Source organism: Chironomus tepperi, unplaced genomic scaffold (genome assembly GCF_022539635.2).
Source record: "Chironomus tepperi strain 1889 unplaced genomic scaffold, CSIRO-AGI_Ctep_v1 contig_88, whole genome shotgun sequence".
NCBI lineage: Eukaryota > Metazoa > Arthropoda > Insecta > Diptera > Chironomidae > Chironomus > Chironomus tepperi.
In genome coordinates, this window is record NW_027226210.1 from 688,066 (window position 1) to 716,048 (window position 27,983).

General features: G+C 33.7%; 3 protein-coding genes across 9 annotated transcripts in view; all 3 read left to right on the forward strand.

Moving 5' to 3' along the window:
- Positions 1-20,377, forward strand: part of LOC139086768 (F-BAR domain only protein 2) — a 38,007-nt gene extending 17,630 nt beyond the window's left edge. For 2 of the 7 annotated variants that reach the window (XM_070635352.1, XM_070635353.1), the window contains 14 exons: positions 3,773-4,339; positions 5,002-5,100; positions 5,169-5,265; positions 6,508-7,071; positions 8,111-8,233; positions 14,965-15,073; positions 15,166-15,392; positions 16,103-16,269; positions 16,965-17,209; positions 17,281-17,607; positions 17,678-17,851; positions 18,003-18,329; positions 18,390-18,619; positions 18,847-20,377. In XM_070635352.1, coding sequence (XP_070491453.1) covers positions 3,773-4,339; positions 5,002-5,100; positions 5,169-5,265; positions 6,508-7,071; positions 8,111-8,233; positions 14,965-15,073; positions 15,166-15,392; positions 16,103-16,269; positions 16,965-17,209; positions 17,281-17,607; positions 17,678-17,851; positions 18,003-18,329; positions 18,390-18,619; positions 18,847-18,935 — 3,345 coding nt within the window. In that variant the 3' untranslated portion in view covers positions 18,936-20,377. The remainder of the gene's footprint in view (positions 1-3,772; positions 4,340-5,001; positions 5,101-5,168; positions 5,266-6,507; positions 7,072-8,110; positions 8,234-14,964; positions 15,074-15,165; positions 15,393-16,102; positions 16,270-16,964; positions 17,210-17,280; positions 17,608-17,677; positions 17,852-18,002; positions 18,330-18,389; positions 18,620-18,846) is intronic. The other 5 variants (XM_070635355.1, XM_070635354.1, XM_070635356.1 and 2 more) reach the window with 5 other exon arrangements.
- A 1,076-nt stretch (positions 20,378-21,453) lies between these two features.
- Positions 21,454-22,932, forward strand: LOC139086754 (arrestin domain-containing protein 2-like). The gene is made up of 3 exons (XM_070635337.1): positions 21,454-21,547; positions 21,701-22,573; positions 22,901-22,932. The coding sequence occupies exons 1-3, from the start codon at positions 21,454-21,456 to the stop codon at positions 22,930-22,932; spliced, it is 999 nt and encodes a 332-aa protein (XP_070491438.1).
- A 299-nt stretch (positions 22,933-23,231) lies between these two features.
- Positions 23,232-27,953, forward strand: LOC139086762 (arrestin domain-containing protein 3-like). Its single transcript, XM_070635346.1, has 7 exons — positions 23,232-23,434; positions 24,285-24,336; positions 24,429-24,475; positions 24,549-24,672; positions 26,141-26,266; positions 26,550-27,260; positions 27,627-27,953. The coding sequence occupies exons 1-7, from the start codon at positions 23,372-23,374 to the stop codon at positions 27,854-27,856; spliced, it is 1,353 nt and encodes a 450-aa protein (XP_070491447.1). The 5' UTR covers positions 23,232-23,371; the 3' UTR covers positions 27,857-27,953.
- The last annotated feature ends 30 nt before the right edge of the window (positions 27,954-27,983 follow it).

The following is a 27,983-nucleotide window of genomic DNA, read 5'->3' on the forward strand; positions in this document are numbered from 1 at the left end:
TGACCTCACATTTTATGTTCGACGTTGTGTTTTTCGACTTCTAATGGCCTTTATAGATGCATAATAAATTAACTGGCACTGAAATCACCTGTATCAAATTATAATTCCATATTTAGAAATCATATCACACATCTATGCATTATTTATGGTAAAGAGCGCTTGAGTCATAAGTTACAGTGTGCTTCGATTCGATTTGCAGGGTTGTTGGTGGTATGGTGCATGTGAATTGTAGTAAAAAAGATGTATGAAAGATCCAAAAAAGGATATACCAAAAACACGCTAATTCCATAGAGAATTTTAGGATTTGAACCTTAGAATTTTCATATTTTTGTAACATTTTAAATTGAAATCTTTTTAAATCTTGATGTTCCGTGGCTTAAATCAAACTATATTCTTAACAATCCTATCAATTTATAAAATATCGACCTTGTGAATCTTTCATGACTTTTCTAATTATTTTCCCAACTTAAGTCGCAGAACTAATCAAATTTTCAACATAATAATTCCATATTATTTCCATAAAATCCTTCAAAACTTCCGACTAAGCTATAATTTCTCCTAAACCATTCTAAATACACACTCCTGTCGACACCGAAGGACAGAATACTTTTTTTATTCATTATTCAAGGCTTTACTTCCATTAAGCATAATTTTTTTACTACTAAACAAAACTCATGAAAAAATTATTTTTGAACTGGCAAAATATCCACTGATTATGTAATCTGAATTCTATTTTCATCCCAATTCCTCTTCTTTCTTTCTTTTTGTGTGTGGATTTCTTTATAACAATTCATTTGTATACTTTAACGCCTCACTCACATTCGATTTCTTTCCTTCAATTTCTTTTTCGTGAACATTTTGACCTCATCACATATTAATATGTCGATAGACTCGAAAAACTATCGTGGCAATGGACAAACGAACTCAAAATAACACGCAAAAAATGTTCTATCCAAATATCAACATTTCTTATTGATCTTTATTAGAAACAAAACAAAAAATTATTATGAATCGTAATATATGAGCGAGAAAAAAAGTTCATTGGAATAAATTGGAATTATGATTGATTGATTGATAGTGTCTGGTTGATTGACGACATATGGGTATTACTAATGATAAATTCCAATATTATTGTATGAAAAAACGCCTTCTGTATTTGCTCAGTTATAGTGGTTTTATTGAAAATATATCTAATCTCTAAGTTTGTTGATTTTCACCATAATATTTAGAGATTTTTTGACCAAAAGATTGGAATTAAGGCATATTTTAAGAAAAAAAAGGACTAAAGTTACAAAAAGCAAGGAAATTATAATTAAAATTCCATTAAAATGTTAGGGATTCGAACCCTTGAAGACCAGGTTACTATGATGAATTTATATTCATTCTCATCCAATTCACCTATCACAACACACTTCTGTAACTACAATTCAGATTAAACACATACTTAATCATCGATGGTCATCAAAATCCACCGATCACACAGAACCCCCAAAAAAACCATTGTGCTATTGAACTATGTCTTGAATATTTCATTGCACTATTTAAGTAAACTCTATCCAACAACCTTTTTTGAGTTTAAATTTCTATGACCGCTGCCGTTTCTAACAATCGTCATCATTATTATTTCTCTCTTTTGCTTGTGGTTTTCCCATAGTATATGTACAATGTTAAGGCTTGCCGAAGAAGTAAGTTGCAAGACGTTATAACGAGAATTGTGGCTTTTCGTTTTCATTCATTTATTTTGAATGACTTGGAAGAAACTGAGAGAGAATAAAAAGTATAAGTCATTGGCATAAATATAATCATTGAATAATCTTCGATTTATGGTTTATGATTTTTTGATTTCTATCTGAAAGTTTGGATTTCCTTTACTTCATTTGCGGCATGTCGAAATCAATTTTTTTTGTTATATTTTCCTCGTAAGTGGACCGTTTTTTAGGGAATTATGGATAGTTGGAGGTGGTTTGTTATGTCTGACTGTCTGTATTCCTGTCTCAACTGTCTACATCCCAGTCAAAACTGTCTACATTCCTGTCTACAGTCTCCTTTCATAAATTACAGCAACTAAGCTGTCATAATTGATATTAGTTGACATTTTCAATTCGCCGAAAGCATTTCTAGCACTTTTTATGACTTTGGAATTGCAGTATTTCCGAGGATAACTAATTATGATGCTCATAAATATTCATCTACTATCCAAATTTGGGTATTTAATACTTTGAGTAAATTGATAATAAAAAAAGCATTTGCTCATCTGATCTCGCCTGATTCTCACTCATTTCATGCATTTCAGCAACTTTTACTATTCATCCATTCAATTTTTTTTATTAGCTTTACTCGTGTTCTTTTTTTTTCTCATTCAGTAATCTTTTTTTTATGAATGAATATTACAATACAATGTTATATCTTGTTTGTGTAGACACAGAGGCAGAAAGAAATAAATTTATATTTTTTGCGCTGAGCTTGACTTCCAATTTACATTTAGTTGGAATTAGTAGGTGTACAATCTAAATTTAATACTCATTTGCATAATCATTTGTTATTACGAATGTGTGTAAACAGCTTTGGAGACTTTACAATAATTATTATTCTTGTTTGGATGAAGACATAAAGCACAGTGAGACTTGTTGAGTGTCTTGTTGGTCAATTCACGTGAATTCTTCAAGAATAACCTTCAATATTTTGACTTTTAAGTCTGTTTAGTCAGACATTTCTATTTAAAAACGCTTGACAAATGCAAACATCATTGACAGTCGTTAATTATATAACAGCCACAAAATGCAATGCCTCAATGTCTACCCACCATTTCTAAAAATTATTGAAAAGAACTATTTTCATGCTTCTCATGCCACAATTAAGCCCAATTAAGGTACAGAAAGTGAATGAAAAAAACAACAATTTAAAAATTGTTCTATTGTTACGCTATTAAGTCATGAAACGATCCACATGATGATGATGATGAAAAAAAAATTGTTGTTTAGTTCTTTGAACTCGTCTTGTGCCTTTACTAAATAGCGTTTCGTAAAAAAGAAGAAGAGATGAAAAGTCGTGAAGAAGAAGATGATGATGAAATGAGTAAAGTAATTCAAATTTTCATCGCATGATCGATGGATGTGGCGCTTAATTTATGTAAAAATAATGACTGCCTCCTTGTTTGGGGTTCAAAAAAGAAACAGACACTTTCAATTCTAAAATTCAATTCGTAGGATTCGAACCTTTGACTGAATGTGAATATTACGATCTCTTAAGTATCTGCAAGCATTTGCTGCAGTTCAACAATTTATTTCTCAGCTGCAGATAACACTACACCTTCTTCCATGCTCTCCTCACCTAGATCAATAAATAAGCCCCAAAAAAACTTCAAAGCTTACTTTCTCAAAACAACAACTTCTCCAAATTAATCCTATTAATTTAAAAGAAATAATTGAAGCTTACTAAAGTAGCTAGCAATTTAACATGGCACAAATAACTTTGCGAAAAATGCACATCTTTTTAGGCCTTCAGCTTTCGAGTTAAACGGTTGTTTCCATTCACACATAAAAGTGAATATACGAGAGCACTTAGTTCAGCAAAAATTTGTACCGAAATACGCTCGAAAGATTTCGCATATAAAATAATTTTTTGTTACATGTTTCTCATCTTGATAAACATCCATAAATTATCCGAACGTTGCTCTTCCTCGTTCCTAATTCATGAAATTTTTGCATTAATTCACTTTCTATATGTTTTGTATTTAAATTAATTTCCATCATTATCTTTCTCTCTTCAACAGGGCGATAAAAATAATGGATACGAGGTGCTGTATCAAAATATGAAGCATGGCGTAACAGCCAGCAAGGAATTGATGGAATATTTCAAAGAGAGATCGAATCTCGATGAACACAATTCGAAGGTGCTTTTAAAGCTCGCTCACAAAGTGGGCTCGAGTGGTGCAAGTGGAACATTTTCACCATTATTAATCATTCTAAAGACATCAGCGGAACGTCTCTCAGAGCTTCATACACAAATGATGCAAAAGACAACGGAACTTGTGAAAAATATTTTAAAATATGCCGATGAACTTCATAAGAAGCACAAGACAGTAAAAGAAGAGGAATCGAGTACACAAGATGCCGTACATCAAATGAAAGAGTCAACAACGGCTGTACAAAAGGCAAAGGATTTATATCAATCACGTTTACAAGAATTAGAGAAGTTACGTCGCGATAATGGATCAGCAAAAGATATCGAAAAAGCTGAGACGAAACTCAAGAAGCACCAAGAGGAATATAAGAATTTGGCAGAGAAACATAATCCAATCAAACAAGAATTCGAACAGCGTATGGCAGCGACATGCAAGGTAAAAAGCTTGTCATCCGATTAAATATGTACATTAGTGATGGCATTTATGAAGGGTACTTTTTTGTTTAAAGATTTTATGACGGTCTGTCTGTTGACTTTATTAGTAAGAGAATATTTACTTCCTATCATGTCTTAATGAGCAACTGTTTCAATAATATTTAAAGTGAATGTAGGGCGTTAGATATATGGGATGATTTTTATAGCTCCTGTCTTACTTTAGCCTTGGATTGTTCATTGCTTTATCTAGTATTCATGTACATCGTCTAGACCAGGTAACTGAAGGTTCTTGACTTCTGGGTCTATGTACCCAAGCTCTTACTTACTTACTTCGCTGGCCGTTCAGATCAAGTGTGATCCATGGCCTCCCTCAGTCAGCTCCAGAAGCTGGCTCTATCCGATATATACCAATTCCAAGTGTGGCACTATCTCTATCGACAGCTTCTTTCCATGAGTTCTTTGGACCCAAGCTCTTACTAATAATATATTATCAGCGCGTGCTGCAGTCAGTAAGATGTTCATACTACATTGCTTCCATCAGAAGATCCTGAAATATTAATGCCATCCCTCATGACACAATTTTCTTTAATTTATCGTTGACAATAAAATGCTTTTACATCAATCTATATAAATCTCTTTTCTGTCACTTTTACATGCACACAGCGATTCCAAGATATCGAGGAAGCCCACCTTAAGCAAATGAAGGAGTTTATCATGATGTATATTGAGATTGTGCAAAATAATCATGATTTAGTAGGACAGGTAAGTGGAAATGACATGTAGTACATTGTAGATAACATCCTCACATAATCCTCCGTTTGTGTCAACAGGTTCAATCAGACTTTAAACGTCAATTCTTAGACTTAACCGTTGATAAGTTATTAGAACAGTTTGTTTTAAATAAATATACAGGACTTGAAAAGCCCGGTAAGTAAATTTATAACATGAATCAGACTTTGCAAGCAAATCTTTAATTTGAATGAGTGTGTTCCTTTGAATAAAAAACTATGCCTTGATATGCGAATGACATCCATCCCTAAATCCATTGATATCAATGTCGTTTACTTTATTTTTCGATGTTTTTTTATTTTTTTTTTTTTACAAAGTTAAGAAACTTTTTTTTTCGTTATTTACTCATTCCATTATGATGATACAATAGCATATTGATGAGAAAATGTAGTCAGAGTTGGTAGTTGGCTTGTTGATTTTATGTGCTTTAGTTGGAAGCTTTGGGCTAAGGGGAAACTTAGGGTTGTCTGTGAATATTCAAAGAATTTTGAAGATTTTGGGTTTTTGGCGGGGTAGTTTGGGGCAGAGCTGGAAGTTGACTTGGATTTTGTATGAAAAGGTCGACTAGACTTCATCTGATTCCGAGTCTACTGCATGCTCCGATTTGGAGTTTTGTGGTTCAATTCTGAATTTCATACGTGATTCAACTTAAGTTTCTCAATAGATTTAGAGCATAGAGATGCTAGGATGACTAGAAGTCGATCAAATAGCTCAGATACCCTATCGCTTAATTTCTAAACTCCAGAGATAATTTATGGTGCTATCAATTGCTTAATATTAAAGTTACAACAATTCTAAGCTATATTTACAGTTTACAATCGTAATTAGACCAAAATCAAGCACCATATCACCCACAATTGTCACATAAAAAAAATGTTCAAGACCACATTTCATTGCCACATCTGATAGAAATCAGAGCTGATAGAAAGTAACCTTGTCAATCACCACCAAAGAAACTTAAGTAGTGTAGGTCGTGATCATTATCATACGTGATTGATTACTTACACAAGTCATAATTAAGTAGTCACCCAATTATCAACTCTGCGTCTACTTTTTTCCCATTGCGGATCGAGTGCGATGAAAAACGATATTTTTTTTTTTATTATTTCTGTCTTTTTTTTTTGTTCATCGCTTAAAAATCTTTGGCATGAGTTTGAAGTTTTATTTTCCTTTATTTTGTATTTTTTTCCATTTTTTTTTCTTTTCTTACATGACTTATTTTTTGGCATTTAAATGAAACAAATTTTAATTTGTTTGTTGTGTCGCTTATAAAAATATACACTAACAACATCGACTAAAATAACCAAAACAAAACAATAAAATAAAAACATTGAAATCCAAAATAAATATATGTGCATAACTGATAAATATAAACAACAGCAAATATTGATGTGGAATTGAGTCCACAACAGACATCGCAAAATTTGATCGACACATCGGTGTCATCACCTGCAAACGATTCACATGGAATGACAATCAACACCATGATGAATCTAACATTTGAGACACAACAAGTGCAACAGCAACAGCAGCAACAGATAACAAGTGGTAAGAAAGAAACTTATTTACTTAGCTGGTTTACATCATCGACATCGACAACATCAGCGTCAATGAATAACACATCAGTTGTATCGGCAACAAGTTCATCATCAGCAATAACAGCCAGTCCACCGACAATAGTTCCACGTTATAATGCAAATGAGTTTGAAAGCTCACAACATGATGACTCGTCATCGCCAAGTATGAAAATTAATAATAAATTAAGTTATGGGGAAAAGTTTATAAGTAAATTTAATAAAAACGGTAACAAAGCAACAACATCGTCGGAACATCAAAATAGTGATCAAATGACGAGTACAGCGGGAGTGTCTAAGCATGAACAACAACAAAAATCTTCCCGTCGCACTACTTCCCTTTTAAATCTCTTCATGTCCAATCCCCAGGGTAACATTGTTTACATTATACAAAAAATACTTTAAAGAACATACATATTGCATACATTTTTATACTCCTTCTTGCTCTATTCTTCTTTTATGGATAAAGAAACTAAGACAGTACAAAAGACTTAATATTTCTATTTTCCATATTCTAGTCTGTTTCTTCCTTTACATTTTCATTACTCTTTTTTTCATTAATTTTCATGTGCATTTGTCTAGTGCTGAAAATGATGCGCTTGTGTAATCACTTAGATGTGTCAGTTGCTATGGATATGAATGTTTTAGAGAAATCTAGCAGCTATTGTCATAATACCGAACATTAAGCTGTGACAGATTTCAATTTTGTCCTTAAAAATTAGTCAAAGTAGGCCTTCAGTTAACCATCAGGACATTGTAACGCCTTGCCGTCACAACTTCGGCGAGATAACAGTGTCCTGTCGACTCTACTGTGCTGTTCGGGAATATGAACTTTAATTTGAATTTTGATCATAGCCTACTTTGTAATTGAAAGTAAATTCCTAGCTCCAAATTATCAATTCAGTCCCTAAACTGCAACATTGACAAAGCTGCAGATCCTTAAATTGCGTCTCTTTAATTTGACTGACTAAGATGCTGCTCAGAGCTTTTTGCTGAAGCTTTTCTTTAAATTTCATCAATTTTCTACAGCAAAAACTTAAAAACTTCCAAGTCATCTGCAAAATTTCCCAAGCAGCTTGCAAAATTTCAAAAAAGCTGATCATTTTCAGCACCCAGATATGCACATGATTCATCAACAATTGGTGAAGTCTTAACTTCTACAAAAACAAAAATTTTTCATAAAAGAGCAACTTATTGCTAATTTTAAATGAAGATGCATTGCAACAAAACGTTTTGCTAACTCATATTTCATTATGCAACTAAGCTTGTGCTGAATTTATTTCCATTCTTCCTTAATTTTATTTAATTTCCTTAATTTTCTATAAAAGCACAATCAAGTATGAAAGTAAAATTTTGTTAGAAGTAGATTAAAGATAAATCAATATCTAAAAACATGCATAAAATTACAGGAAGTCGTGAGAGTCGTGATAATATTAGTTCCTCCGTTATATCAGCTCCAACAAGTCCTGTTGAGCAAACGCCTTTGAAACTATCTGCTAATATTGGCCGTAATCCGTTGCGAGGATCGAAATGTAATTTTTTTTATTGTGTCTAACTTTATTTCCTTTTTTTTTATTTTCTTACTTCCTTTATTATAATTTTGTTGATATGGTTGGGAATTCAGAGATTAATAGCTTGATGATAATTGGTAGAAAAATCAGTTATTTTAGAATATGAAGGATATCAAATTGTAAAAAGGATCCTTCATCTCCACGTGTAAGCAATTTTGTAAAGACGATGAACAATAATTGTGGAATGTAATCAAAGGAAAGGCAATTCTATGAAAATATTATCGAATTCATTGGAGGTGGAAGTAATTTATTGGTTGTTAGCTCATCCTACTGTGTAATACAAAAGATGATGTCTTATCAAATGTTATTTGTCAAAATAATGCGTAAATATCGGCTGTAACTGCGTATCGTGTTCAGAAGTCATTACGTATTAGAACTCAATATTGTGGTTTTATCTTATAACCATGCTTACATAAGAGTCTTTTATACAGCCACTAGAGTTATGTTTGTAATTGTATGAGACAGTGATGACTAGTCGATGAATGGCGACACACAGGAATCATATAGAATATTGAGGTATGCCATAAATGTTGGCAATCACTGATTTAAGAAGATTGAGGCATAAAAGCTGACTCTGACAACTTAGAACTGTTGAAAGAGTTCAGATCTTTAAATGAATATAAATAGAATCATTAGGCTTGAAAGTCCAAAAAGATAGGATGCCAATAGTCGACTATAAGTATAAGCTTGCCATGAAATGTGTAATTGCAGCCTGTTCTACTCAAGCTAGTCATATTGCGAGGAATCTCTTACTTACTTCACTGGTCGTGTAGATCAGTTGTGATCCATGACATCCCATAGATCTCGAGACTAGCTGCGAAAAACCTAATGACGCAAATTCCATTAAAATCGATATATTCTCACTATAGTGACTATAGTGAACTACTAAAAATTAATAAACAAATAATAACAGCCTAAAGTAACAAGTAGCCGTCATAATATTCTCAGATGCAAATTCTGACACCTTGTAATTGCCCTTTGCAACCAATTCTCTCACTTCAAATTGAAATCAATCAGTATACTTTCATATTTGTATTATTTTAAAAAGGAATATAAAGTCGTTCAGGTTTTGTAATGTAAAAATCATAACAGGTTCAGCCGTGTATTTCCATGACATAGATTAGTAAACAAAAAATATACGCGATGACTCAAAACATTTTTAAAGTCAAAAGATGAATGAGATCTGCAATGATCATTTATTAAAATTCTATATTTTTTTGAAGCTACTATAATACTTATAAGGCAGTCGATTTAACATACTTAAGATAGATGAAAAACAACTTGGTCAAAAATATTTGATGAAGAGATTAACGTCATTTGTAGATAAACTTAAGCGTGCGAAAAAATTATTGATTCCAATAAAAATTCTTCTCATGTCTCGTTTTCCAAAAATATTCCCAGAGAATAAAAGTTTGTTTAATAAATTGAACTAAGGATTATGAATTTAATGACTAAATTTTGAGACCAGATGGAATTTTGGGTCGTAAAAAATTGAAATTTATGACTTAACTTTGTGGAAACTTGAATAATCAAGAGAATGTCTGCTAGAACTTTGATAGGAATCTCCATAAAAATTGATATAGAAATTATAATCAGCGTCTACATTGTGTGACTTAGTAGATTAAGAATTTGCAAGTCTATCAATGATATTATGATCAAAAATTAATTTTATAGCTTGAAATTTAACGAAAATATTGAAGAAGATACCTGATCGAATTACCATTGCTCGAAGTTGACTCAAATTTCATATGGAATAGTCGGCTTAGCTAGCTATAAAATCCAAATCGACTCATCGAATTACTTAAAAATAAAGCTTTTTCAATACCAAACCAACTAAGGCATTTGACGCACAAAAAGCTTCTAATCTAAATTTTACATATATGCCCAGGTCATTGACATCAAGGTGCTAATTCATGATTATTTGACAATATTTGTGAATTTTTGTCTATGAGATCATGAATGCCTCAAAAAAATTCATTCAATTCTCATGTTTCTGTGATAAAAATATGAATCCACAATAGATTAATAGAATTAAAATAATTAAAAATGTATAAAAACAGTCGATGCCTCAATTCGCACGTTCTTTATCATTTAATTTAATGTGTTTATGCAAATTTAATGTCGATTAACTATCAAGTGACGTAAGGAAATGTTTATAACAAAAAGTATGAAAAAGTTCATAGACTAGAATTACAAATGGAATTATTTATATTAAAACGCGACTTAGTTGGAAGTTAGAATGGAGTATACCGAGCGGCACAACGCGGGCAACTTAAGGTCTCCTTAAAAAGTGCGTCTAAATCAGTCGTCCTGATGCCATTGCCCTGATATTACCGTTAATACGACGACGCATCAATGTCTGAGGTTGTGCTGTTCGTATAGACTTCATCTGGTCAAATATTTGAGTCTAAACTGCGTCAAGTTATTTGATCCAAAACGCCGTCTAGATTAGACATGTTTCCATAACAAACATTTACATATTCTGCCTAATAGACTATGGAAATACCCACATTGCATCTGAATAGTTTACTTAATCAGCATCAAATTGCCAATCATGATTCAGCAACATCTCTAAACATGTATCACATTCGCATTCTTTGATCACACCAAATTGAATCAGACTTGACAAATTTCTAGGAATCCTTGTCTTATCAAGGCCTTTTACTTCCTGTTCCATATGTCGTAACAAGCTTGTAAACATTTAACAAGCTTCTTATCATTTTTAAAATTAATTACTTAAAAAAATTTGTCGCTCCGAAATTCTCCGAATGTCTGCAAGTCATCATCAAGCTATGATTAATCTCTGAGTTATTTCCTAAATACTGAATTTGTGCATGACTACACTTTTTTTACCTCTTTTAGTTTTTTTTCTGAGAAACTTTATTCTTAATTTTTTTACTTTATTTTTTAAAGTTATTAAGCAAAACGTTCCAAAAACGGCACACGCAATAGAAATGAAATTAAAATCGATAACCAAAAAAAATTAATTAATTTAATAGATAGATTTGATCACAAATTGGACACACATTGAACATTTTAAAAACACAAACACGTATTGAAGTCAAATTCCATTTTTCATTAAATTCATTACTTTTATTTTATTTTGCTGACACTGAATCATCCTTGCTTTAGAAGAGTTTTCATCATACATTGGGTGGGAAAAGTGATTTCTGTGGTCTTTTAGGGTTTGGAATCAAGTTTAAAACCTAAAAAATAAATTAAAATCTAGTAAAAAAATCAGCTACTAGCTCAAACCAATAAATTCCTTTTAATGGGAATTGAACCCTTGTCGTTACATATGCAATATTCTTTACTTAAACTTGAGGTCTTTGCCAATCGGCCAATGATTACTTTGCTTCATTTTGGCAATTTTGCAATCAGATTTAACCTTTTTTGCTTTATATGCTAAACTCAAGCCTTTACACTAAGGATATACCTCCTTGACTAGAATCTTAAGCACCCTTATGGTAAGGATATCTTTGCACTGAGGATATCTCATACAAATCTATTATAGTTCATGGCCTTTCTTTAGATGACACTTGAAATTTGCTTGCAGCTTTTATCGCTGACTACCTCCACATATTCAATATTGTCCCTATCAATAGCTTTATTCCATGAGTTTCTCACATCCTACATCTCTTAAGTAAAGCATGAAATTTCAAAAGCTACTCCAAAATATAGTAAACCACAAAAACAGTCAGAACAGTAAACAAAATTCCACAAGTATGTTTTTCACAATAAAAAGTAATCAATTTAGATAACGTAAATCCTGGTGGATTATTTCAAAATTATTGCCAAGGCCATAACCCTGACAGTATATTCACTTATCGCACGATAAAAAAGCACTTCTTATCAGACGATACGTTCGTTAGTAAAGATCATCTACCTAGTTCTAAAAAATATATTACTGACTGCAAGATGGTATAGCTCCAATGCACCTTCTTGTTTGAACATGATAGCTAATTTAAACACAGAAATTATTTTTCTCACCTCATTACATTTTTCTTATGCGCATACCTACAAAAAGTTTAAAACGCAATCTAGGAATAGCCTCAAAGTTATATCTATAATCAATATTTACCAGATGGTTGCGTTTTAAATTCTATGCAGCTTTTAGTTCTTTTTGGAATTGTTTTTTTTTCAAGTGAAAGTTCTTTCATATTCCTTAACCAATATCCCAGTTATAGACTTCCTTTACATTTTTCATTTTTATTTTTTTATTTTTTTTTCTTTTGTAGTGGGCGGGAAGTATTTTTGATTTATTGTTTATCCATTTATGCTTCTTTTTTCATAAAATTTTTAATTTAAGAAAATTGAGAAAAGATTTGAATTTGTTGCTCTTAAGATGCTTTCTTACCATTAATGTCAGTCTAATAGATTACTTGAATAGTACGAGTCGGTTAATTGAATCGAAATCCGGCATCAAGTTGACGTGACTCTGACTTGATTTGGTCAGATGAGATTTAACCCGAATCCGGCATAAAGTCAGAGTCACGCCAGCTTGGGATCAGGTCGGCGTAACAATGGCATGGTGTCGAGTTCGGTACCAGGTCCACGAGTCGAATCTGGGACCAGGTCAGCGTGACTCTGACATGGTGTCGAGTCTGGGACCTAATCAGCGTGACTCTGGCATGGTGTCGAGTCCGAGACCAGGTCGACATCACTTTAAATCTGATCCGAATCCAGCACCAAGTCTGAACCATGCCAAGCCTACCCTAGTGCCGGACTTTTGATCGATCAACCGACTTGTGCTATTCGGTATTATAAATATGCAGCACGCGAGCACTTTTTTCATCATAAAATTCAATTAGAGTCTTTATTGGCTTCACATGTTTGTTGATGAAAACTGAATCGCATAGCACAAACTATTTCCCTTGACACTGACCCAATTATATGTAGATATAACTATTTGCAATGCTTGTTGTTTAGTTTCCTCATTTTCTTCTACACTGCACATTTTTGTCTACAGCTATGTCTCTCACTCACTCACTCAACTTGTATTAATTTTGCCTCCTCTTTTGCCCATAAATAATATTTGTGGTGTTGGTTTGGTGCTTATGCAATATTTATTCTGCAATTTCACATCTGATGTGGGCAAACATGTGCGCTGTATTTTTATTTATTTTTGTACTTTGCTCTCGTATTTGTTTTTGTAAAATTTAAATAGACAAAGTTATTACTTTTAATAATTTATTTATTTATTTTTTTGTATTTGTAAAGCTTTTTTAGGTGGCTGGTCTGTCGATAATGCCAAGTAGATGTGTTTTTTATGCAAAATAACCATTTTTAAACTTAAGCTTTTTAATTGATTAATCATTTTAATGTATTATATCACACACATGTTGTGCTTGTTGTGATAACAACTTTATGTAAATAGTCAAAGACAGAGATCGAAGTTGATTGAGGTTTGGAATTCGAATTGAGAAAATTGAGGAATTTTGATTGATTTATCACTTAGGTCTCAAGGATTAGGACATAATTTGGTAGAACTTTGAGATATCGAGACAATGAATCAGAACCATAGCAAGAAATTGTTCAAAATTTCTAAAAAATCAGAGCAAACTGATGAATTTTATGTGTTAGACATGATTTTGAACACCTACATTGCCACTCTTATGCTAAATATTGCTAAGAATCCCAATGCATCTGACAAAAAACACAATTTTCTATATTAAGGAATATTAAGAAGTCAAACCTGTGGTTCCCTACAATTTACACATGCAGGCTCTTACAACAAGGCTGTTTATGGTACCCAAGGGGTACGAAACAGAGTTGCAAAACAAGCACTTGTGGCAGACAAAAACCATATGAATTATTGATAATTTGTATGGATTTGTAAGAATTATCAAGAATTTGTATGGTTTTTACCTGTCACAGGTGCTTGTTTTGCAAATCTGGTACCAAATAGTCACAAAACAATGCAAAGTTGCCACGATGACATCAAAATGATGTAGAAAAGTCCTGAAAGCTAGTTTTTATCCAATTTTGACTGAGTAAAATCTAGTTTGCCTTATGTTCACTTTAAAGTTAGGAACAATGTAAAATGGACTAGTTAACCTAGAATTTGAGGTTGTTCATGTTGGTAAAAAGCAAAGTAGCCTGGTATTTAGATATCTAAATAAACAACTTCAAAGCAATCCTGATTTTATGAATAAATGAGTAATTGGCTGTTATATGAGGAAAAAACAAGACTTCATGATGAGTGCATATACAAAGTCATTGTCATGATGTGTCACTCGTGATGAGTTCATCAGTTTGAGGACTCGTCTAAAATTGCAGGCTTGTGGACAAAAGAATGAATGTGCATTTAAAATACAAGAAAGCAAGCCTGCGGTTCTTAGTCAAATCCTACATTGGAGCTAAATTCCGGATATTCATACACGTTCATCCTCTAACTACCAAAACCTCAAATCTTCCCAAAAGATCATCCATTACATCCATTTTTTAATTTCTCCAGAAGCATAATCACAAAAAAAAATTAATTAAATTTTACGTCTTGTCAATCTCATAAGCTTTATAATCTTATTAAAGTTTTATCTGATTAAGCATAATTCAAAAAAATATTCATTACCATACTGTCAATCAACTTCAATATCTGCCAGCTGACCATGTGAAGGGAGATACATTTTAATTTATAATTTTCTTTCTCGCACACACGAAACATCCACAAAAAAAAATAAATGCAAAAACAGTTTCTGGATTTTTGCGGAGTAGACGTGATAAAAAGCCGTCAAAAAAGAAAGATAAGAAGAAGAAAGATGGCGAAACGAATAGCACGAAAGAGGAAGCTAAATCTGACGGGTAAGATGATACTTTATTTATTCATATCATATGTTGCTGCTGTAGCTTATTGCTAATTAAATTTCACAAAATTTTCATGTCTTATTATGTAGTGAGGAGAAAGACGATACGTTGTCTGCAATATCAGGTGGTTCACTGAAACCGGAGATATCTGGACATCCGACAACAACATCCAATGTTACGGTCACAACGCCAACACTTACGACATCATCAATTACGGGAAATACAGTACCAACAGCCACACCCGAGGTCGATGAAGATGAATATAGTGTTAAGCCACAAGATAATTCATGGAATAAGAATACATCGCCACAGAAAAGTAATTAAATGAGTCATAGACTTAATATTAGCGCATTTTCTTAATAGTCAATGAAATCATTCAGTCGCCATTAAGTCTGTATAAATAAGACTTGATTGTTTTGTCATCAAGATGTAGAAAGTCTGTAAGGCAATTTATCATGAATGTTCGGTATTTACATCGTGTGGGGCTGTTCATGAATGATGTCTGAGTTTCTCATCCTAGTCATGTCTTACATTCATGACTGTCATACAAAAGTATAGACATCAATAGCGATCGACCCCAATGAAACAATTCCTATCAAAGTTCATCGACATTCCAGCATAAAATGATGACAATATTAATATTATTTATGATTTCGTGCGATACAGTTTATTATAAGCAATAAAACAACAGTATGCCGAAAGAAATCACATGACATGATGACTATTCATATCAAAAATGAGGAAATTAATGGATGAAACAAATTATATGTCATAATATATCATAACTCGTGAGATCTACGACACAATAAAACACGCTTCATGCAATCGATAGAATAGGAAAGGACGATTTGCTGCGTAGATTCCGTGTAGCTCAATCGCTGACACGAGTTTTCCATAAAATTTTGTTCCAATCCAAGTAAACTTTGTCTTAATCATTGTTAATTAAGAGAATGCGCTATACAAGATACTTGATCTTACTCCAATTCCATATCAGACACTAACGATGTCTTCTTTATCTCATTTTAGATAAATTTTATTCAAGTTCCGATAGCGATAGTGACGATGAAATTGAAAGGAAAATTCATGTTGAAATTAAGCCACTTAATAACGGAACAGCTCCAATATCAGCGTCTGTTGATGAGTTACGAGCAACTGTCGAGAATTTATCGCTTTCTCCAATCGGTGCTTTATCGGTAATAAATTTTATTCCCTACTTACTTTTTTTTTGTGCTTTAATATTTTTTTTTGCCTATTGCTTCTACATAATTACTTTTATTTCTCACTCTTGAGCTTTTTATTGGTATCAGTTATACTCATTAATTTCATTAATCTTTATAATGATATCAGATGTGTTGAAAAGTCGACTGGATTGTCGACATGGACGCAATTTTGGAAAAAGTAGAGCAATTGTGATTTTAACGGTTTTTAGAAATTTGAATTTTAATGGTTTTTAAAAATTTGAATTTTTTTGTTACTTGAAGTTGGCTGCAAATGAATTCTTAAATTTGCAGCATAATTTCACAAAATTGCGTCCATAAACTGAGAACTGGATGTTACTGCTCATTAACCATGCCACTTGACGTCAATAAAAATTCCTTTTGTATCAAGTCATGCTTTCAGTGAGCAATAAAATCCAGTTCTCAAGAGTAACAAGAAAAATATCATTCCATATGACATCACATTTTTCTAATCTATTGCATATCCATGCCATGTTTTTCTTTTTTTTTCTTTTTTTTATCTTTCATGTATTTCCTTCTGTCATGTTTCGGTCAACTTGTTTCTATTACTTGACTAACAAATTCTTTTATCAAAATAACATAAAAACATAATTAATGTTGGTGTGTGTGCTGAATTCCTAATTTGCCAAAAAAAATTAAAAATATAAAAGAATTTGAATTCGTTCAAAGAGCGAAGAAGTAATTCGCAGAACGAAAATGATCGGATGAAGAGATCTCAATCAATGTCACAGCAAATGGCTGATAAGGCGATAAATAGTGACGTTTTGAGTCTTAATCATGTTTTTCAGCAACATCACCAGAGCCCGATAGCATCAAATGCCAGCACACCAACAACAGCTCATCCGTATGCGCCTTTACAGAGTCCAACGCTGTCGATGACGAATAATTCTACTAGGTAAGAATTTAACGGTTTTTAAAAATTTGAAAAATTAACGGCTTTCAAAAATTCAAATTTCTCAATTCCAGCAATCGATACGCAGATCTCGACATCTTCTCAGAAGTCGGTGACATTTCATCAGCACCGGCATCAGCAAATTTATCGAAACTCAATCGTCAAATTCCAACTCCAAACTCGTCAATTGCAATTCCAAGACCGCCATCAAGGCGTTCAGAGCAAATTCGAGCTGGTCGTGTGTCGCCGGCAATGGCTCGTGCTGATAGTGTAGGAAGTTTAGAGTTTAGAACAGTTAGTGCTAACTTAGGAAGTCGTGGACCATCACCGTTAACAATAGGAATGAGCGACACAATACCACTTGCAATAGCTTTCCATGAGATTATTCATGCATACTTTAAGTATGGAAATTAGATGAATTGAATTTATTTTTCGTGTAAATGCTAATTTTTTGCTTGCTTTGCTTTACAGAGGAAGTGATGAATCTCGATGTCAAGTAAAAATGTCTGGTGACATGATGCTGTCATTTCCGGCTGGAATTGTAAATGTACTCGCTAATAATCCAAATCCAGCTAAATTATGCTTCCGTATTAAGAACGTTCAGAATCTCGAAAATATTTTGCCAAATAAGCAACTCATTAATGTGTAAGTTAAATTTTTAACGGCTATTTGAAATTCAAATTTCAACGGTTTTTGAAAATTTGAATTTTTGAATTTGGTTTAAAATTCAAATTTTTTAATGCCGTTAAATTTTTTTTGCATTTTCTAATTTGACACTAAATTTTTGTCCTTCCAGTGAAAAGTCAACGTCAAATACAATCCTTGAGTTCAACATGCCAGCTTTAACACTCCTCCTTCGTCGTCAGTCCGAACAAAATCCTACAGCTTCATACTTTAATGTGGATATTTTGAAATACACAATTAAAAGTAAAACTGGTGCTCAATCCTGTCCATTTCAACTGGTATCATATTGGAAATGTGAACCATCCCATACGGATATTAAGATTGATTATAAATACAATAATCATGCAATGGCATCTGCATCACCATTATTAAATGTGTCGATATCAGTTCCTGTTGATGGCGGTGTTCGTAATGTGCAATCTAAACCTCACTCAGCATGGTAAGTTCCTTGTTATCCTCAATTAATGTCATGTCATGTTACATAACAATATCCTTACAGGTTGGGTGAATCAAATAAGCTCGTATGGAATTTTACTGATATTTCACAACATTCTGATAATGGTGGCATTGATACGCTTAGAGCTAGACTTGAAGTCTCAAATGGTCCATCAACGCCATCAATTCTTACAACACAATTTAATTGTGAAGGAACGACATTGTCGGGAATTGATTTTGAATTAACTGGTACTGGATATAGGATATCACTGGTGAAACGAAGATTTGTTGCTGGTAAGGAATTTTGTCTTGTTTATCGGATTTTAAGGATTTGAATTTTTAACGGTTTTGTAGAATTTGAATTTTGTATCGAAATTGTAGAATTTGAATTTTTAACGGTTTTTGTAGAATTCAATTTTTCAAATTCTATTTTCACGAAATTAAATTCACATCCTAACTGTTTAAAGCTCATCAAATTTACCGACCTATTCAAACATAATCCCTTTTCTATTGTTCCATAGGTAAATATATCTGTGAAGGAGACGGTATCAGGAATATCAAAACACCAACGCCTCCATCAGTAACATCACCGAGTTTACGTACAGGATAGCAAAAACTTACCGTAAATCCAAATGTATTCTTATTCTAAAATAGACAAAATAAGAGAAAAGAGATCGTTATTAAGTAAACAAGGACGAGGATAGACGTTACGAGAGGACAAAAGGAACCTGCAGATATATAAAAAGAGAGAAAAATTTTCAATTTATTTTATTTTTTATTATTATTTGAATGTTATCTTTATTTCTATTATGTATATTCACAAAACACAATACACTACGCTTCTACTATTCAAAAAAACTATATTAATTAATTTTTAATTTTCCTCATAACGATGAGATATGAAATCAGCTGGAAATGGCAAGAATGCATACATTTTATAAGGTGACAAATCCTAGATAAACGAGCAATTAGTTAAATAGATTTTAAAAATTATAGATGAAATTTTTTGAGATGGCGCGCATTTACAGCATAATATTTAGTATGTTGTGATTTTTATTATGATGAAAATCTCGAATAAAGTATGACGAAAAAATATAGCTAAGATTAAAAATTATAAAGCTTTAATATTTTAACTTTATCAGCTGAGCATTTTAAATTGGAAAATTGGATTCAAATTTGAGTTTGAAGGAGGTAATACTGCTGACGGAAGAACCGTGAGCTTAATTACAAGTTAAAACAATCTAAAATTTAATACATTTTCAAAATTCAGATTTTTAACGGCTTTCAAAGTTTCAAAATTTTAACGATTTTTCAAATTTTTAACGGTTTTCAAAATTTCAAATTTCGAACGAATTTTCGAAATTCAAATTTTTGACGAAAGTTTCGTTGAAATTTTGAAAATTTTAAAACCGTTAAAAATTTGAATTCAGAAAATCCGTTAAAAACGATTGAAATTTAATTCACATTTTGTAATGAATTAAACAGTCCTGAAATAATTTATTGAAACTGCAAACTCCTTTATAATTCAAATTTGAATCCAAATTTCGCCAATCAGCGGAAAATCACAGAAGATAATAAAAGTAAAATTTAGTAAAAATGGAAATCAATAATCATGATTGTTGTCTTGTGAAAGAGGAGCAGATGAGCAACGCCTGCTTTACTGCATTTTTAAATCAACCACTGAAAATCCAATAATATTGTCCATTTAATTCACAATTTGAAAACCTTCATGCTTACCAAATTTCTCTTAATTTAAGGATCAGTTTCCAATATTCCTACCAGCTCCTCTTTCCATCCAACAATCACAACTATGACAAAGACAGTAAATTTAAATGTTAAGCGCCTATCCGCCTATAAACTATATAACTTCATATAGTACACGTTCCATACAAATTAAATATTAAAAGGAGATGAAGGAATAACTAAAAATTAAAAACGATTTGTTGACAGTAGTCGTTCATCTCATAACAATAAATGCGGTACTAAAAATACAGCAGCACTGTAGGATCATAAAAACAAGTGAATAATAAAAAAAAATTTGAGATAATGAAAGGACAATTTGTTTTATTTCTTAATTTTTAATGTTATTAGGTCCTTTTTATGGTTATAGATGTCATATTGTTAATCTTATAGGATGTTCTGCTAACAGACTTCATAGGCAAGATGAAGGATGATTTTATGGAGCATATGTCTCACATCTGGAGATATTCTGAAGATTGAATGACGCAATTTGAACCATAAGGATCCATAACTTCAGTAATTACAAGGCATACCTCAGGAGGAATCCTCAAGTGTGTTTCGGACTTTGGCGTCGAAGTAGAGTAGAGTTTGTGGTATTGAGTCATATGTAGAAGAATCTTCCAGAGCAAACATATGGCATCTATAGTCGAGTTGTCAAGCAACGTACCGTGTATCGATAAATCTATTATTTGTGAGTACGTGGGTTCGATTCCCACCTCAACCCTTACATAGGAAATTGTTTTTTCAAGCTTTTTTGATCCTTGCCACATCTTAGTGGTAAACCACGACCGAATCCACAAACGTGATGCTGTGATTCATTGCATTTCCAGTATGCCTTGGCACTAAGTTTTAACAACGCTGACATAGAGGATTGTCAATTTGACAAGGATTTGACACAATGCACAGGATTATTGTGACTCAAGTACGTAGGCATGATATCACAAATCGAAATGATACCTTTGCCATAATTTAGTCCAAATATCTTCAAATTTGTTCAATCAATTCCCGAATTTTATCATGACTTCCTTGTTGAGTTACAGCATATCCATCATTGGTCAATAATACACTTTAACACTCAAGTCTAGACTTACAGTTTTGAACATAATTCTTAAGAAATCATACCTATATAGGACATTGTCTTGATCATTAACACGTGCATTAATCGGAAATTCCTTAAATTGACACAAATAAACTTTACCTAAATTACTGACCTCCTTAAAAATCAATAACATCAAGTCACGTTTTGATTCAATCTCCAAAACATCTTGTACTTGATCAAATATTCATAAGAACTTCCTTATCTTATGACAATATAGTTCCAGTCCTTCCATAAGAACTTCAGTCATTTGCTTTAAAAGCTTCAAAAGTTAAAGACGTCAAGCTACAAAATGTCAGCAATTACATTGACTCCTTGCTCATATTTTAACATCAAATTTGAGAACAATACAACTGGAATCTTTCATCCTGGAGATACAATGAATGGTAATTTGATGGATATTTCTAGTTCTAGTGATGTTATAGCTTCAAATTTCAGGAATCGTCGAGCTGTATGTTGAGAAAAGAATCAAGAAAACCAAAGGTAAGCAGATCCGAAAGTCCATAAGAATCACATCCAACTTCCTGCTTCCTTTTCAGGCCTCAAACTCGAAGTCGTCGGAATTGCCAACTGTGCATGGACAAAACGTAAAATCTACAAAACCGTCAAGTATGAAGGATCACAAAAATTCATGGAACACGTCAGCCATTTCTTTGGAAGAGTCGATGGCGCGGCAATTGAAGTTTCCGTTGGAGTTCATTTATATAAATTTTCCTGTGTCATTCCAATCACGGCTGTTTCTTCTTATGAAGGAACTTATGGAAGTATCAAATACAGCATGAAAGTCACACTTGATATACCACATATGCGTGATATTGTTTACGAGAAGCCATTCACGATTGTCAGGATGGAAAATTTGAATAATTTTCCGTGGCTGCGCTGTAAAAGTGACTCGGAAACAGATGTTGGTGATGGAATTGATTGTTGTGAGACGATGCCGCTTGTTGTGTCGATGAAAATAAGCAAGTCTGGATTTGTTGCTGGTGAAGAACTTAAGACGAGAATTGAAGCTTGCAATCAAGGTCCATCAAAGTATTCAAAGACAACTCTAACTTTATTCCGTACCGAGACATGCTCAAGTCAATTCCCAATCATATCCACTAAAAAATCATTCTTTCCAATTGCTGTAACATCTGCTAGATCCATAAAACCATTTGAAAGTACATTTTTTGAGCAGTCATTGATGATTCCTAAGGAACTTCATGGAAGTAGTCCAATATCAAGTGAAACTGTAAGAATCGGTTATGTCCTTAGATTCTGTACGAAATCTAACAGAAGAACAACAGTCAAGACTGATATTCCTGTATTTATTGGACATATTCCGTTTGTGGAGAAGAATGACGATGATAAGGATGAATGTGATAAGCATTCTGAGCCGGTGAAGGTGAATAATGGGAGGAGAAGTCATAGAGGTAGGTTGGGGATGGTGGGAATGGGTATGAGAAGCTAGAACTGGATATAAACTTAAAAGTTAAAATTTTGAACTTTAATTTGAATTTTGATTTTCCGTTAAATTTTGAATTCTAAATAACCGTTAAAATTCAAATTCTAGATTTCTGTTAAACTTCAAGTTACGTTAAAATTCAAATTCTAAATTTCGGTTAATATTCAAATTCTAAATTTTCGTTAAAATTCAAAACCTAAATTTTCGTTAATTGTATTTTGTCTTAATACTCAATTCCTATCAATATTAAGCCCAATTAGACATTTATCTAACATTTCTCCATTCAATTTTCCAGCCGAACTCATCGAAAAATCGGAACTAATCTAAAGCAACAACTGTCTAATTAGCATAATTTTGTTACACAATCAGTTCCCAGAGTGTTAATTAAATTTGGAAGTATGCAGCACGTTTTTCTCGATGTCATCAGCTACTTGTTTACTATCTTCCTCACTTCCCCTCAAATTTTTGATAAAATACATAGCAACATGTGAGTAACTGAATTCTACTTTATTTTGTAATCAGAGACTAAGGTTTGAGAGCGTAAAGAGCGTAAAGCATGTGATGTATTGACAAACATATCTCATTCTATACTTTGTTTGTTATTTTATTTCAGTTTGAGTGTCGACATCGACTTGGAAACATGTAAAAAAAAAAGTATTAAGCTTGTCGTATTTATTTCTGTGCTGATTATTTATCTGATATTTGCTGATTATTTACTGATAAATTATACAAAAAAAAGAGTATATACAATTGGAACTTTCCCAGCATGGTTGTGAAATGTGAAGTGAAATTTGACAACAATCCGAATGCAATATTTTTTGCTGGACAAGTAAGTGCAGTTCTGGATGTGGATTATGATCTTAGATCAGATTTTGGTTTAGTTTGTTGTCATTTGTGTTGATTTAGACATGAAGTTTTGGGTATGGATAAGAATTGATGTCTTTTGTTGCTAATGTGACTACTGTGATATCCATAGATGGATATATTGGTGTATTGACTACTTCCTGACATCATATTAGGCTCATACCATTGAGACTAGGAGAGCAGGGCAGTTTACTTCAGGGGTTGCATACCCTTTTGGCCCACTAAGCTCTGTCCTATTCAAAACAGCCTTTGAATGCACCCCCGATATTGGACATCACAATGTGTAAGCTAGACACAGTTACGTTACCGTCCTAACGACACCTTGCTCTGGAGGCAACGTGACTAATGATTTCGACCCCGGTTTGTCGCTCGGGATACTTGTGAATACCGGTCCAATCAGTTATGTCCACCATGTAGGAACATCTTTAATCCAAAAACCGATTGAACTTCAAAGCGCTCCTGAAAAAGACCCTTATATCCAAATATCACAATGTGTTTGCCAGGGCTTCGCCGAACTAACGATAAGACCTGTTAAGTAGCTGACGGCTGATTTCAATCTCATGACGATTCATCGCATTGTGCTGCTCGGGTCACTTAATTCGATTCAGCTTACAGCACTCCAAAAAGTGTGAGAAACAGTGAATATCAGTGCCATAAGTTACTTCCATCACCAGAGGCTACCCACTAATCAGAAACCCTAGTAAACCCTTGCCATCCCCTCCCTCAACCCATCCCTATCCATCACATAATATCTAATACAATCATAATTTCTATGAAGCTTATTTAAAGACATTCTATTTACTTTTTCTTTACAGACATTGTCTGGTGTTGTAGAATTAACAATAGATAAACCAAAAAAGATTAGAGGTATGGGAATGCTGATCGTTATTTATTTTTTCTGGAACGCAATTAAATACTAATTTGGAAATAACTTTTTTTTTCGTTATCGCTTGTTGCAGGTTTAGTGTTGAAAATTGAGGGATATGCGAAAGTAGAATGGACTGAAGTAAGAAGAAGCAACGATATGATTTATTGGATGTCTCTTTTTAATGATTTTATTACTTTTGTTGATTATGTAGTCTGAAAGATCTAACCGCTCGACACAAGAGCAAAGCACAAGTACGGGAAGTAGAAGGAATGTGACATACTCGGGACGTGAAGATTACATGTCATCAACTTCTTATTTGATTGGAAGTCCGGAAGGTAAATTGGAATTTTTGGATGTTGCTAATAGTAGTGTCTTGGATTGAATACATTATGGCAAGCTTCACATCTGATCGGCACATGTTTATTATACATCATGGATCCTTGATGGTGGTCAACTGACATCCAATCAATGGACTCAATGTGGCACAAACTTGGCTGTCATGAATAATTTGTGGCATAGGGATAAATATACCAAAACAGCACAAACCGAATTGATCAGAATCAAGCCAGTCTGGCTCCGGATATTGGATCAATTAACTAACTTGTGCTATTCAAGATAGTTGCTGTTAATTAAACTAGAATCTGGGGTATTAAGACACAGTAATAAGCAGTGAATCTAGTGATCTTTTGAGTTCGATTCCTACCAAAGAATCTCTTTGGGAATCGAACCTACATTCTCATTAAGTAGCTATCAGAGTTGACAGGACTTTGGGGGTCCGGACCAAAAGTTCAAAAAGTCGGGACTCAATGGACTTCAACTCTACTTTTTTCTGGAAGTCGCACCCGCATTGGAGTCCTGCCAACTCTGGTTGCCATATACCGCTTTCATTGCATACTTCCCAGAAGCTTCCTAATAAGAAAGTCTATCCACTCTGGTCTACCTTTGATGCATCCCGAATAGCCCAAGTCGGTTAATCGATCCAAAATCCGGTATCAAGTCGGCGTGACTCTGACATAGGACAGGATGTAAACCGAAGTCAGACTCGTGTCTAAATGACTGATCAATTATCCGACTTGTTCTATTCAGGCACATGACATATAAGATCCTCAAATCAGGGAAAACCCATCAATCAGCCTTACCTTCAAAATACTTCCATCCACTTTTCATAGCATTTCTATGTCTAAAGTACTTCAATCTTACTTCACAGATAAGAGTAAGTGCTCTTATGCACAGCACTTAAGCTTAACAATAATCTATTATGAATATCAAGTTTAAATGCTTTGTAACTTCCAATGAATTTCCATATGTAAAGACATGTTATCGTGACAAGATACAGGCACAACAATTAGTTGACATTCGGAACAGCTGAATGACAATTTACTTTGTTGTTTTTCAACAATAACAGTTGCCCATAATCAGTACTTAGACGTTAAGTCTTGATAATTTTTATCTAAGATATTTGGGAGTCCATGATGTCGGCTTCGTGACCTGACGCTGATTCTTTTTGTGTTGATAAGATATAATTTCTAGAAAGGAAGTGTGATCGATAGTTTCAATTTGAGGATTTATGGGATTTAAGGGCTGGGAATTTACATTGTTTTGAGTGACATGCTTGAGTAGCTTAATACGGGCAACAGCCCTTATTCCCCAAAATTGGGTCAAAGTCAGTCATCCCAGAACCATCAAGTCAACTGCACTTCTTACCGTCAATACAGCGACCTAACCATACCCTAGCAATCAACCTGTGCTGCCCGGGATACTCATACTTCATAACATACACAATAAGCATCTATGTATTTACAGGTAATCAGATTGAGATAGCACCAGGACAATACAGATACAATTTTCAGTCAGTACTCCCACCTCAACTACCCACAAGCTGTGAATCTAATCATGGATCAATTCGTTATCTAGTCAATGTGATTTTGGGTAAGTTAAGCTTAGTGGTGGGCAACTTGTGAGGCATAGCACACTGGTGTAATCTTGGAAATTTCATGATCCGTATGCTGATCAAGGCTTACCATCAAGGTGTGCCGTGGAAAATACAAGGTTGCCCACCTCTGGTTTAGATAATCAGCTATGTCTGGGGGTGTATCCATAATGACTTTTGAGGCATACAGTATGTATTGACATCCTGTCCAAATGCCTTCATCTCCCAATTTTGGATGCACCCCAGTATCGTTCCCTAACTCAAATCTACATCCACTTCCAGATCGTCCATTCAAGTTCGACCTTACCTACAAGACAGCATTCACAATCATCAAGCAGCTTGATCTAAATTATGAAAATCCATCCCTAACAATTCCATTAAAGCTGGATACATCAAAGACTTATTGTTGCTGGTTCTGTCAAACGAAACCTTTACATCTGTCTGCATCGATTCCTCAATCAGGATATGTGCCAGGTCAGATGGTGAATGTGTATGTTGAGGTCCGAAATGATTCACGATTGGATGTGCTGGATGTTGTTGTGTCACTGCTGAAACACATTAAATATAATTCACAAATACCAAAGCTAAAGACAAAGGAAGAGACAGTCACAGAGACACTGGTCAGGTACGGAGAAATTAAGAAGGAATCAAGAAAAGTCTTTAATCAGCAACTCACAATACCACCTGTGCCACCCTCAAACTCAAGCTATTGTCGATTGCTGAATGTGTCATATGAAGTTGAAGTTCGATGCAATGTCGTGAAATTTGCATCAGATCCATTTATACGACTGCCAATAATTATTGGAACAGTGCCATTAAATATTCGACAAACTCCAGTGTGTCCAACAGCACCGCAGCTATCGACATCACCAATGTCAATATTAGGAAATTATGAGCAACTTGTGAATTCGTTTAGTCTTGCTCAACAGCAACAACAACAGCAACAACAGCAGCAGCAGCAGCCTCCACAGAGACAGAATAATGGGGAATTGCGTAAGTTGGGATGGGGATTAAGTCAGTTGTAGGCTACCTTTTTGTGGTATGGCATAACTTGGTGGTAAGCCTTGCACTTAATGGAGTTCATGGCATTTCCACTAGTGAGCCGCAGCACACAAGTTGTCCACAACTGGATTTAGTGAGAGTTTATGATGCTAGATCAGTGATGGGCAACCTGTGTGTCGCGACACCAAAGTATGTCAAATTTATGAATGCCATGGACTACATACCATGTGCAGTTTCGGTCGTAGCTTACCACTAAGTTGTTCCGTGGCACAAAACAGGTCGCCCACCACTGTCCTATTTGCATACTAGACATGATTATTCCTATTTCCATTACTAACTTACATCCCTAACTTTTAGCACCACCATCATATGCCGAAGCAGTCTATGCAGAAGAACGAGGTCAAGAAATAGAACTAGGCGAAGTCGGAGAGCACTCAATGGGCACCAGACCATACCATCCCATGTATCCATTCTACAATTTCAATAATTCACAAACCCAAAACTCCAGCAGTCAACAAGAGAATGGAATTCAAAGTAACGGTGGACCAGGAACTGTCTCCGACTCGGCAATCGTCCAAAAGTATTAAGCTAAAGATGTTATGTATGGATTTTGAGTGAACCTTTATGTCTTGTTATTGATAAATTTATTAAATAAAGTATTTATACCTTTTATGAGTCACAGAATATTGATAACAGTGTCTTGCTTAATTCCTA